This window comes from Temnothorax curvispinosus, unplaced genomic scaffold (assembly GCF_003070985.1).
Source record: "Temnothorax curvispinosus isolate PA1 unplaced genomic scaffold, ASM307098v1 QBEX01006993.1, whole genome shotgun sequence".
Classification (NCBI taxonomy): Eukaryota; Metazoa; Arthropoda; class Insecta; order Hymenoptera; family Formicidae; genus Temnothorax; species Temnothorax curvispinosus.
In genome coordinates, this window is record NW_020216773.1 from 191,502 (window position 1) to 205,614 (window position 14,113).

At 39.9% G+C, this 14,113-nt stretch overlaps 2 protein-coding genes across 10 annotated transcripts in view; both read left to right on the plus strand.

Moving 5' to 3' along the window:
- LOC112456604 overlaps positions 1-11,010 on the plus strand; it is a 200,900-nt gene extending 189,890 nt beyond the window's left edge. For all 6 annotated transcript variants that reach the window (XM_025019269.1, XM_025019264.1, XM_025019266.1 and 3 more), the window contains one exon: positions 286-11,010. In XM_025019269.1, the coding sequence (XP_024875037.1) occupies positions 286-625 (340 nt within the window). In that variant the 3' untranslated portion in view covers positions 626-11,010. The remainder of the gene's footprint in view (positions 1-285) is intronic.
- A 2,328-nt stretch (positions 11,011-13,338) lies between these two features.
- LOC112456606 (annexin B9-like) overlaps positions 13,339-14,113 on the plus strand; it is a 5,318-nt gene continuing 4,543 nt past the window's right edge. The window contains exon 1 of one of the 4 annotated variants that reach the window (XM_025019272.1): positions 13,339-13,737. The gene's annotated coding sequence lies outside the window, so the exon portion shown is untranslated. Of the gene's footprint in view, positions 13,738-13,796; positions 13,889-14,113 lie in introns of those variants that run through there. The other 3 variants (XM_025019274.1, XM_025019273.1, XM_025019275.1) reach the window with 3 other exon arrangements.

Below are 14,113 nucleotides of genomic sequence, written 5' to 3' on the forward strand. Positions count from 1 at the left end.
CCTTTTCTCGATAAATCCAAGCTTGCCGGGAGACTTGACGCGCTTCCGTGGAGGTACAATAGCGCGTGACGGTATAAGGACCGTTCGAGCGCCACTCGAATGTCTCTCCGGAAAACACCTTAATTAATATCCGACGACCTGTCCTCGATTAAGCGGACATGGGGGAGGGGAGGCGGGAGAGGGAGGGAGTTGCCCGACGACGAGAGAAAGCCGCCGCGTCATTACGCAGCGCGCGGAACAATATAACTCTGTACTCTATATCGATCTTCTTCGTCTGACCCGCAGACCGTCGGTGACGTCAACGGCGGGCCTGCAAATGACGCGGGACTGTGAGCAGCGGTGCCCGGAGCTGGACGCCTGTATAAACGCCTCGCTGTGGTGCGACGGGGTGTCCCACTGTCCGTCCGGCTACGACGAAGCCCTGACGCACTGCTCCGTGCTGCTGCAGCTGCCGCCGTTGCAACTGGCCCTGGGCGCGCTCGTCATCCTCACCGTCCTCGGCGTCGTCTGCATCCTCGTGTGGCGGACCTGCCGGCGGCGCGGCCGCCGCTCGATATCCCAGCACCGTCTGAAGAGCATCTCCTCCGAGACGGCGATAATCGACGGCAAGGAAGTGATATGCTGACACAGCGACAGTTCTGTGCGTTACGTCGAGGTCGACCGGGTCACCACTGTGTGACGATCGCCGTCGTCCACGTCGTCGTCGTCGTCGTCGGCACGGCTACCGGCACGGCTCCTCCGTTGCAGATCAGCGGTCAGACTCTGCTTGGCCCTGCTCTCCTGAAGAAGTCGCCGCCGGGCCGGCCGCCGCCGGAGGATCCGCGGTACTGCCTCCGCGTAACGCGCAGAACTGTCGTGTGCGAGAGATTCGGGACGTTAGGTGGGAAAACCGGAGCTCATCTATGATCGGAGAATCGCGTTCGATGCTCGATGACTCGGGCGAGTGCAGGAGAGAACGCCTTTTCTTTTCGTTGTTCCCGGTCGGTTGTTCTGGTCTCGTTGAGAGAGAGGTGGGTCTCATCGTTTTAAATTCAGGGAATAATGACGGGTGAGTTGGAGGAGAGAGTCGGGCGATCTGATTACAGGGAACGTCGTGAATTGTAAAGCAGCGAATGGGAACGTGCTTAGGATTGTAAGTTGTTCGATGGTGTCCTATGTCGGAGCCACAATAGCGCGAAGTTAAAACGTGTAACGGCAGATTAATCCGGCGACGTGGCGTAAAATGTTTGTACGATGTGTAACTTTTCATTGATCAATCAATCACGCGGCACGCACACAGTCGTCTACATCTATATATTTTTTAAATAATAAATTTCTAACGATATACTGCCAATCAAGTTTTCTCATTTCAAGAGACTGACTTGTTTTGTAACTTTTTAAATAATTAAAACAAAAAAAGTTTTTGAATTTGAAGTATCCGAGATACTCGTTTCTGATCGTCAATTTTTAACGGACGTGTGAAGTCTGTACATCACGCAGCAGACGCGCGATCGAGTTCTTGCCGAAGCCTCGATCCACCCTTCGCAGACATCGAAATAATCACTGCCGCGATACCCGGCGAGTCCCGGCGGAAATTCCCGAGTTCCGATCATACTTTCGTTATCTTCGCGTGCAAGATCTTATTATTCTCGCGCGCGAAGCCTTATTACTTCTCCAAGTACCGTTACACGTCCCATCCCGGATCCAACGCGAAAGTTTTAATGATTCCCCGTCGAGCTGTCCGAAAGTCATCTCGAAACGAGGAGAAAAAAAGAGAGGGAGAGAAAGAGGGAGACAGAGAATCACGTAACGTAAGCTACAGAATTAAAGTGCGAACTACTTTAACGAGGACAATAAGTAATAAAATCCTAGTAGTATGTCGCTATTATGGTAGAATGGCTCAGTGATGATCGAACGACGCTGCGCCTTGATTGAACTTGGACGATTAGCGCGACTGAAAGATTACATAGTAAGGGATCGGCACGTTTTTTGGCGCAATGTCGAGAACGCTATAAAGTAAACGATGCGACAGGAGGAAAGGGGGAGGGGGAGGAAGGCTTAGCAGATCGATAATGCGTTGTTAGCGAATTATAGCAAGTTATTATAAGCCAGTTTCATCAACATCGCGTTGACCTCAACCGCGTTTTAACGGTTAAGTTCGGTGCACCTCTGATTCGATTATAAAGACGGTAATTAACAGATGTTGATGAAACTAGCGCAGTATCACCTTATCTTATTTACCAATATCATCTAGAGAACCGCATACTTTTGTCCCGTTAACAGACATACAAAGTGTTTATATTTGATATCACATGACTGACACGACACACGTCTCGCGAACGTTATTGAGATAACGCTCGAACGAGTTTTCACATTTCGACGACGTTAATTCGCCAAGGCGCCACGTCGCGGCGTCGGTCCGATTGACACGTCTCGATTAATTAAGAAACGCCTCATTCGGAAATCCGAGACATCGAGCGTCGCGCGCAACGTGTTAGTAACTACAAAAATGTTAGTTCTTCTTGAGAAATAAGAGTAGACAAGCAATTTTAGAGCCGAGCGAACTCCCGTCTCGTGCTCCATACTTTACTTTTTTCCTTTCTGGACGCGCGTAACGTACTCGCACAGAGAGATTGTCTGTAAGATAGATGATTCAGGATGGCCGACGCGCACGCACGTCGCGCTTCAAGTCGTCGCAACGTTACTATAGATAAATGAAGATGTCGATCGAGAAGGGATGTTAAATATTTAATGCAATGTGACGTACTATATTGCGGCCGTGGTGACGCCAGAAACTTCAACGTTACCACCCCTCGTTTACTGCCAAAAGTAGTCGATTATACCTCGCCGACAGCGAATACAAATTTCGAGAATATTACATTTACATGCGTCATACAAATGTATTGCAGTTACATGTGTTCATAGGATCCGATCGGTTTACGACAGACCGTTTCATTGCGCTAATTGTTATTATTTTGTAAAAAAAAAAAAAAACGTGGTGAAACGTACCGGACGCACGGTACGGTAATCACAAGCGTTTCCTTTTCGTATCATGGCCGCAGACTTCTTTCGGACGTCTGCATTGCGCTCAGGTTGCATTTCGACGTGAGCAAGTGCATATTGCAAAGGAGAGAATTTCGCTGATCCAATTGGTCGAGTAGAAAAAAAAATCCCGAAAATTCTGAGTTGGGAATGTGTGTTGGGAAAGCGAGCTCACGTCGAGACGCGGCCTCAGCCGACGAGGAAGAATTTCAGCTAGAGATACTGACCAAGTTTAAAGCGATAGCCGACTTTTAGGCGACTTAATTATTCATTTTAGCGATTCCACCGGATGGAGGGAGAAGCGGTGGATAATATGTAGACTTCAGTAGCCTGAAATTATGTGATAATATATAAATGCTGTTTTCCTCGGAGCTGTGCTCCGACATTATTGTTACGCCGGGCGAACGGCGGCGTCCACCGACGGCCGTTGAACACTCGTGTCAACATTTTGAGAGGCCACTTCCTTCCTCTCGCTATATTTTCAACGATAATAGCGCGGGAATGGCGCGCGCGCGCGCGTAAAAGTTTAGCGAGATAGAGCGAAACGAGTAATCGAGGGTGGTTTATACCTGTCGGGTCACCTTAAACATGCATGCGAGCACACCGACGTCACCGCCACGGCTTGTACACCTTGTTCATACTTGTACATAATCGATTATTTATCTATTTGTATCGAATAACGATGTGTGTGCTTCCGCTCGCACGTTTTAACTGTCGAGCACATTTTCGTTTTTTAATTTATATTAAATTAACAACCTGCAACTTTTCTTACGACTAAACGACTGTCGTTGTCATCCAAGCATTTAATTTTAATCAGCGAATTCAGAGGCGACGTGACGTACGAGAGAGCTTCGTCTATATTTCGCCTGCATTATTAATTAAAGATGAAATTACGATTCTCGCGCTGAGGAAACTGTAAATGTAGTCGCACGAGAAGCACTGTTTTAAACAATTCTAGATCCCGAGGTGAAATCGATATCGAATCTATATATTTTAATTATATTCTAACATAGTATCAAGCGATAAAACTTTACAGCTTCGACACGTGAAACTTTCAACGCGACATGGCTTGCGTATTATCTGTATTGATAAAGTTTGCAGGAGTCTCGTAGGAGCCACTACTTCTTATTAACCGGTGAGACATGAAATAGTTACTTCTTGACAGAAAAAAAACACTAAAAAAGAAATGAAAAGAATTTCTTTTAAATTTCTGATTAAGTAATATAATCAAGGAAGTGGAAGAAGTAGAATAAATTACTCCTTTATAAACAATAATGGCTTTTTCGCATATTGCACGACGCCGCGTATTGATATTGCGAGCGGAAGTTCACATCTTGCCGCTTTACTACTCGATAAGCATAGAATTTCGAAAATTCACGGTAGAATCCTCTCGAAACCGAGTGCATCCGAAATAGAGCGAAGGATAACGGAAGCTTAAGACGAATTAACGAAGAGAAATGCAGCGTGCTGATATCGCATGCTGATATCATCAGCTAACCGGGAATACCGCCAACTGTTCTCTCGTTATCTGCGAGTATACACGCAACAATAATTAACGCATATAACCGACAGATGTGAGACAAACCGATTCCAAGCGCGCGGTGTATTATTTTTAAGCCCGTCGCGGAAAGAAACATTGAACGCAGACAATCGCCGATGCGGACTTGATGGAGCGAATTTCACTTCATTCTTGTTGCACGAAACGCCGGAAACGCGTGCGTTACATACAGATGTTCCGTACGAAGTTCCCGTCGACGTTCTGCGGGTAGATAAGATTTATCGCGCTATACGCTTTAAGTGATAACGCTGCGGATTAGTCGGACGATGAGAAACAACGCATGCAACGCACGTCACGAGCGAGCGTACCTTCAGTTAACTACAATCTTGTGTTCAATCACGAAGAAGCAAAGCAAGTAATATAAGTTTTTTTCGAAAAGGAGGTCACGGTTTCATTATCTCTTTCGTTTATATACCTACACATTCGTACTTTAATCCTTCGTCACTTTAATCCTTCCATTACGTTATGAAATGGTTGAGTAATAACTAATTGGCTCTGTATTAGAACATGAAACGTCACACTATCGCGGAAAAGTTTCATTAAAAGTTTTATTAAAGCCAAGTAAAAAAAGTGATGCCATAAAGTGCAACTGAATTTATGAGAAAATAAATATTTTCCGACGATTGGAAAAGCTTCTTGCTCGTGTCATGATATATATCATTCTAATTATCTCTAAAAGTTTTCATTTACTTGGGACCAAGGTATTGTTTAATTAATACTCGGCCTGCCAGTGACGTATTTGCCTTTTACACAATGCAATTGAGCGGGTACGTCTCTCAGGTAATTAAATTATCGAAATTCTAATTAATATGACTGATTCACGAGCAGAGAATCAAAGACTGATTATTTACATAGTTTTCTTCTGTCATCAGAATCTATACACTGCCACGTGTAAAATCTATCTCTTTTACGAGAGACGACAATTAAAAATCGATCATCTATTTATATGTCGGTGAATTTCCGAAACAAAGAGAAATATATCTTTGCTCATTAAAAGATACCAGAAATACACGATCTGTACGACTTGAATTAGAAGAATAAAATTTCCTCGTTCTCTATTTTGTACAATCTACAATAATAACTTCTTCCATAATTTAAAGTCACGGTTGCATCCCCTCGATGCTACGATATCGGCTTTAAAGCCATGACCCAGATACACAACTAACTCCGCTGATTGTTCCACGGCTCGCCGGAGAGAAATTTTTCCAAAAATAGGTCGTTGAAGGTTTTCCTTTTTAATTACATTAATCGTTCCTGACACGAGCAAATTAATTCACGGAATCCTAATATATAATAGCACGTAATTAACTGCACTCTGAATACTTGCACGCACGAATACGATTCATCAGCACCCATTTATGAAAACGGCATTAATTCTCCGAGAGAGAGAGAAAAAGAGAGAGAGAGAGAGAGAGAGAGAGAGAAGATAAAAGTAATGTAAAACTAAAAATAATTATTCTGCAAAACGCAAGCGGTGACCTCCTTTTAAAAGTAACGTAATACGCTCTGACATTTTCTAATCGCGAAATTGCTGCAAGACGGCATCGGCAGCGCGAAAGAAAAATCTATTTCGATAACGATGGCGATTTAATTATATCACCTTTACAGCGCCAATAAAAAAAACGTTCCATAAAAATTACACAACTGCGTCTAGACATTACGAGATCAATGATGAAATATTTTCGATTGTGCCACATCGGGCGCGAAGGAAAAAACAATGACTTCGAGAAAATATGTCACCGCGTACCTAATATACTGCCTTCGAAAACCGCCGCGTTCGTACGTCCCAGGATAATAAAAGTTTACGTTTACTGCGATCAGGTGACGCACTCCTGCATTGTATATTATCGCCGCTGTTCACATACGAACGCGTGAATCGTGACTTTTGACACCCGCATTGCCATTATCTTGATAGAGCGATTTTATTATCGCGACGCGCGTAATTAAACATCTCGCGTACAAATATTGACCGAAGCATTAATCAGCGAAACAAAAAATATCGCTATATCGATTAGACATTACTCGATTTTATTGATAAAGCGACATTTTTCGTGAGAAGTTGTTAATTCGCTGTGGAGCTGCTACTGAACTCTCGAGAGTATATTCACACATTTTATCTAAACGTATAGACTTTATTCAAACGGAAGGAATAAAAGTTTAAAGAGTAACCCTTAAAAATTTTAAAGACGATTGAGGAGACAATTGCATAATTACTTACTGAAACTTCGCGAGAGATAGTCGATGTTTAATCCTTGTCACTTAAAACATCCAGAAATGACAGAATGAAACTTCGGTCTAAGAATTAAATAAGATTTTAATGTAGAACGAGAAGTTGTGACTAAATGAGACGCGTAGTGTCTCTCAGAAACGCGACATTTTACTCATGCGTAAGACAACCACGCCAGAAGTGAAATATGAATAACTTTTTAAACATACATATATTATGAAGCCTAGTTAATTCGACGTCGCCACAGATTTAACTAGTCGCTTATTTTAAAAATAATGTAAACTCAGTTTTGACGCACCACAAATTTAGAAAAAAAAGAAATACGAGCATAAATCAACGCGACAATTCGGTTTTAATATTTTTTATAAATTGAGTTTACACTGTTTTCAATATAAACGAATCTCTCTTATTGGATTGTTGCGTACAAAACAATGGATTTAAAACATCGGACTATGAAATGAATGTGATATATTACGTGTCACGTTTGTCTGATAGGATCTGTTTATAAAAATATGCTTTAAGTTTCAAAAATACTTTTTATTTTTTTATAATATAATAGATTTATAAAAATACTTATATGAAATATATATCATTTTAAGAAACGTGAAAAACATTATTAAATTTTTCAATTATACATAGGTATATTTACACTTGTTTTCTAGGAAATTATTTGAAAATCGGCGGATTTTGACATAAAATCCGAATTTTATACGCATCGATCCAATAATTATTCAGAGAGAACTAGAGAACTTTGATCCGAAATGAATCTCCTTAGACGCAAATTAGCCTCGTTTACGTGTCACGTTTCAAACGCAAGTGCAGAAACGTACTGCCTCGCACATACTTCCACGTGCTTTATCCTCGAAGATGATAACTGCGGATACGGCGGTAGCCCTCAAGATACAATTCTCCAGCTTAGAAGGATACCGCCATGTCGCTTCACCTATGTAAATATCAATAATGGTTACGTAAATGATCGGTATGGTCAATGTAAGACAAATTTACGATTATCGGCCAATTCTTTCGGCTCTTGTTTCGATTGTAAATAAGCGTAATCGTACGAATTAAAGGGATTCTAGATCACGATGTAAGCCAGTAAAGTAAATTATCTAGAATCTAGAGAGACGATTCCCTTTTTTTTAGGCATTATTATTAAAGGTGTAAAAATCATATCCACGGCTGCGATTATGAGAGACGCAAACGATCGAACTGTCGATTGTCAAAGCCACACGCGGGCAAAGTCTTACTTTCCGAGATCTTCGCGCACCTTTGTCCGTGCTATTAGCTCTCGATTTTGATTGCTGGTGACCATCAAGATTTCATGGCGTTTAATGTTGTTATAGAGCCACGATAAAGTAATCATACAGAACATAGGGCAAAATTTACAGAAGGAGAGAGTTGGAGCATTTAAAGTTTCGCCTAGCAAAATAAATATAACTTGCGTATACTATTAGAAAAGAAAATTAACTTTGGTGGTGAGACACCTGAATGTTGAGGTATACTGTAAAGACTTTCAGCCACCGCGCGTTATACGTTCACTTCTCCTTCGCTTTTCTTACAATTCTTACCGTCGCGGCGTCGCTTGTTTAACGTTTCCAGGAAACTGACGGCGATTATTCATTCGAGCTATTATAACAGAATAAAGTGCAATGACTCTCATTATCTTAATTACGATCCTATCGTTAAAGTTCCAAAGGAATCAGTTCCAAGTTAGATAAGCGAATGAGAAGTGTTGTATCAAATTGAGATAAGAATGAACCAGTGTCAAGCGAAAAAGAAGCTGGCACACTTTCGTTACGCAATAGACAAACAATCGGTGACAGTCGCGTGTTTGTTACGAGGTGCCGTTATCTCGTGCACTACCTGCGCGGTTATTACACGAAAAATGAACAAATGTTTGCATCGAGACGGAAAATTCGCGTGATTGCATGTGCGTATAAATTCTACGCTGCCGAAACGCTGCCGAGGATTCGACACTTATCATCTCGGACGTCTAGGTACTTCGCGATAAATCCCGTACGTAATATAATTAAGTAATCGCCTCATTCTGTCATTTTTTTTTCATGAAAAACAGAGGTTTGTGTTAGTCGTTGTTGTCAATAAAACGATATCGATGCCTTTGCGCATCGGGATTTTTATGATAATACACCTCTTATTTTGTGAAAGTAAAATATACATACGCACTCTACTAATGATTGATAACTAGACAGTTATCCGATAATCTCCGTAAACTTACAGATGAGAAAGTAAAAATAAAAATTCGGTCGCAATTCGAAATAATTACGCAAATTGACGCGTTCGAATCAAAGAATCGATCGAGTCAGCTTTCACGTAACGCGTTCTCGAAAATACCTATATCTTTGCGGATCTTGACAGTTCTGTTGTATCGCGCTACAAAGACGAATGGCATAAACTGTTTCTGCAAACTCAATTTTCATATCATCTACTATCATTCCACATAACGCCGGGAGATATTTTTCTTTGGATCGTTGCGATATCAATCATTCACGTATTTCAAGACAGGTTCACAAATAACGATGTATCTATGTACTTTACAGCGACGAGGTCGCCGCGCTTATTTGAGAGAAAAGCGCATTCTGCGGAATTCTTTTTCAAAAATTCTACGGTGCGATTCGATTATGCTCCTTAAGCGAGATTGCTCACCGGGAGTAAATCTGTTCTACGTTCGCCCTCAATTGCATCGCGCTCGATCGACTGCCGTGCCATGCCGGTCCGATGATCGTGCCTCGAGATTCGTTTTTTTAAAACTCAATTCGCGAGAGAATGAGTATATATATGAAACCCAGAATCCGAACCGAACGCATGGAATCGTGTACACCAACTCGGATCTCGATAACCCTGATTTTTCATACGAAAGCTTTTTCGCGACAAACAGGCACGCTCGATCGGCGATAAAACACGCGTTTTAGGAAAAATCATGCGTACGCTTCCTGGAATAAATTTTATATGTTAAAGATATATTAATATCTTGAAATTTTGAATATATCTCTTGTTTATCTGCCGCTTTGGAACGTTTAAAGAAAAATTCTGAGGAATGTGAGAATAATTTTTAAACTAATTATACAAATCTTACGTATTTCGTGTAAAAGCAAATGTATTTTAAATTCCTCTTCTCGGTCATTATTAGATTATGGTGAGCGCAAAGTCAGCAAGAAATCTGACAATAACATAAAGGCACACACACATATACACACCCACGCATGCACGCGATCTTGCCAGGCCATGCATAAACGCACACGTCATTAATACATTTGTAATCGCTCTATTTGAAGACTGTGACACGAATTGCGGTAAACAAACGTCGATGGCTTTATTTAAATGTAACGACACGACTGTACGTTAAAATTGTCGAGAAGCTTGTGTTAACCATGTCTTATTATACATATACACACAATTAATTTTTATAATTGATATACATATATAACTAATTTGTTAATTAAAATAAAACAACAACAGTTATTTAGAAAATTAAAAAATAGATTTATTTTAGTAATTCCAACGCTTTTTTCTCATACCTATATCATATATATATATATAAGACCGTGGATTCAAGGGACGGATTTTTATCCATTTTCCGTGATTTTCTTCCATTCTTTCCGGATAAGTATATAATTTACTTGCCGTCAGAAAGAAAACGTAAAGTCCATTGTGCAATCGGACGACGATCGTTGTTCGCGTTAAATCGGATCAGAGCGAAATCATCAGTCCGAGGAGGCAGCGACCTGCGCATGAATCATGAGCCCGTCATGATTTATTTACGGACGAAGTGGCCGTCTCTGACGGAAGTGAATGCGTCATACGACGTCACTAGAATCCGATCGCAGCGTTAGACAATTCGCTGACAAAAACGCCTTTGCATTCCGCAGAAGTATGCAAGAGCGTAAATAGATTGGCGATGCGGATTTCGTGTCACGTGGAACTTCGATGACTCGCGGTGTCACTTATTATATAAATATACATATACGTATATATGTATGTATATACACACACAGTCCCGTTAATTTATTCCACGATAAAATAAAAACAATAACGACCAATCACCTGCCAGACGTAAATTTTAATTGACCCTCCGAAAAACATGCTCACGCGATACGCATATAGTTACTAATTGTACCATTGCCGACTACCGACTCGAAGTATAACGAATATATTCGACATTTTTAATAAATTATTTTGAAGATTGCCTGCCTCGTTTTTTCTTCTCGCAACTCATAAAATGAGCCTGTTCCATTGTCCTATCAATTACGTAATTCTCTTATAAAAGCCGAGTGTCGACGCAGTATTGATTTTTCGATATTAATTCCGATAATAAACTTTTCTCGGTATTGTCGTAATTCTTTGATGTATGTTATACTGACACAAATTAATGCGTTTTTATGATCAAATACATAATGTATAATTTTTTAGAAATTCTTGAAAAAATTATAAATATCTTCATGGCAAAAATTGGGTCATTCTACATATATGTATACTGCAGCTACAAACTCGTATGTGCGAGAACTCGCGCGTGTTTACTTATTTTTCTATAGTCATTAACATAATTGCTAGTGCGTTGAAGACATTAATATGTATCGGTCACGTGTTGATAGCATGACATGCAGAACAACGGTTGAAGTTAAGACACGGAGCTGTCTCTAAACGAAATGTTATGTTGATATTAGATAAGATTGTAGTTCTTCGATATATCATATAACGGCACGCGTATGCTAATAATATCATCATTTTCAAGAAAACGTTAACTACAAACCCAGATAGCACGCATGTTTAAATCCGGATATAAGACACAAAATAAGACGTCTTAAAGACATCTTTAAAGCCGGGTCTAGATTTTTATCGTATCACCGTATATCGTATTACAATATTTTCTTATCAAAATACGGAAATGTTATAGTTATAATGATATGCCAAGGCCTTATTGTTTTCGATCTGTAAGATACGGGATATGAATACGGATTGAAAACAAGGCTTTGGCGTATCATTATAACCAACATTTCCGTATTTTGGTGGATATAATGCTGTCTGGTAAGTGTCTTGTTTACGTTACGGGTTATTTTTGTCGTTTCTCTTTCTACTTTTATTCGCGAGGAAATACCAATATTTGCATAAAGACCGAGCAAGACCGTCATAAAAAAATAAGACTCGGAATATCCTTCGTGTGCATCAATAAAATTTCCCATCGCATAATGAATCAAATATCACTTCCGCAGTCAGAACATAATTTTCGAAACATTCTTATATTGTGACCACGCATAATATATATCGATGCATGATGCATTATATCTAATTACAATAAATGAATATTATAATTATATTTATCAGAGCACATAATATATCTATCATCATTATACAAATATTATTTTTGACAATCTTGAACAAGGCTAACACAAAATACAATTTATTTCTTTAATTAGTGATACCATGCATCAATTTTACCTCATCATTAACATCTTTCATCATTATTAATTTGTTACAATTTATGACCATTTTACTGGCAATTTCACTCTTATTTGCATCGGAAACTAATCATAATAAACATAATATGCATAAATTTGCAAATCCGCTGTAACAAATTAATAAACACACTAAATAAAAGAAAAAGATAAATTATATATTTAACTTAAGGGGATCCTGCAGTGACTGGCGAACTTCCTTGATGTCGATAATGTCAACCTTTCTAATTTTGTTTTCCCTATATCTGTCTTTGTCTAACGAAATGACATCTGTCCTTTTTTCGATTGCTCGCCATCTTACGCAAGATCCGGCAACTATACTGTTGCTGCTCTTCTTGTCATTTGCATCCGTATTTGCATTACTAAAATAATTATTAGATGGATCTTTTTTTGTACGCATTGAATCTTACTTCTACTTACACGATATTATTCCTACATGTTTTCCCAAGGGTGGATGATAAACATTATGTACGTATAAACTGTAGAATTTTTGTTTTAAGCAAATATTGTCGTCAGGTGACAGCTGTGTATGTGCCCCAATAAGTAATATTTTTAATTTTTTGGTGTTTTTGATATAAAATCGCGTTTTCCACCCTAGATTTTTGTGCGGACTTTAATTCTAGACCAAAAACTTGCAATTCTGTAAAGCCAATTAAAAGATCCATTGATTAACAATAATGTCGGTAAATCATACGGCTGCAGGATCCCCTTAAATTTAAATTAATTCTTTGAAACTTTAAACGAGTATGAGGCCCTGCCAACAATAGAGCACATATTAAGAATAACAATAAGTATTAAATATTAGGAATCGTAATTAAAAATAATATTAAACGTAACGCACAATGGAAAAGAATAAAATATAGATAAAGATATAAATATAAGAGAATATTCCTACATTTACATAACTTAATATTTAATATTTATTAGAGGAATATTCCTACATTTATATATCCCAATATTTAAAATTTATTTTTATTCCCAGTATGTGCTCTATTGTGAGGAGGACCTAAAGAAAATTGATAAATATAAAATTTCGAAATTTGTCTCGTGCTCACGTTATTATTCGACACCCAGTCAGTTTTGCGTGCGGAATACTACGGTTTTCCCGGAATTCTCGATGACGTGTAAATCAGCGGAGACCGAAAGAGCCTTCCCAGTTTCCCACTACCTGATCCTGTCCTTGCCACTACCACATCCATCATCCATCCTCGCTGCGCGACGCTGTGTAGTGGCGACAGTGGCGTGGCTCGGTATTCGGCAGTCGGCGCTCATCTCGCTTGATCTCGCTCGCGTACTCTCTAAACTCTCTTACGTCACGGTCGTCACGTCTCTCTCGCCGGCGACTGTGGGGCGGTATCGTGGTATCGCGGTATTCCACGCGACGTTTTCTGTCGTTAACATACGCGTCACGAGTCACGACGCGGGAGCTAGCAATCTCACAGTTGGGCGAACTACCTCAGGTGAGTACCGAGAGCTGAGTGACCTCATATAAGACTTAACGTAGCGCATCGTTCATCGTTCATCCGCAGTTTGTCGTTCGTACCGTGACGAGAATACATCCGCCGTATTTCGTTAGGCGTCATCGATCATCCCGTTTGTTTTCTCCTCAAGGTGGATACCTCTCCGGCGAACCTATGTGAACCTGGCACCCGACTTTCGAAAAATTAATTTTTTGTTTACGGAAAACGTTAGCATTTTGTTTGTAGTTGTTTGTAGTAACAAAAATTTCGTTTGTAGTTCAATACATTAAAAGTTATAAACATTTAAAAAATGACTCGCACCCCACTTTGAGATATCTCAAATCCGCTTGCGCCATCTTCTTCAGAATCGTTTGTA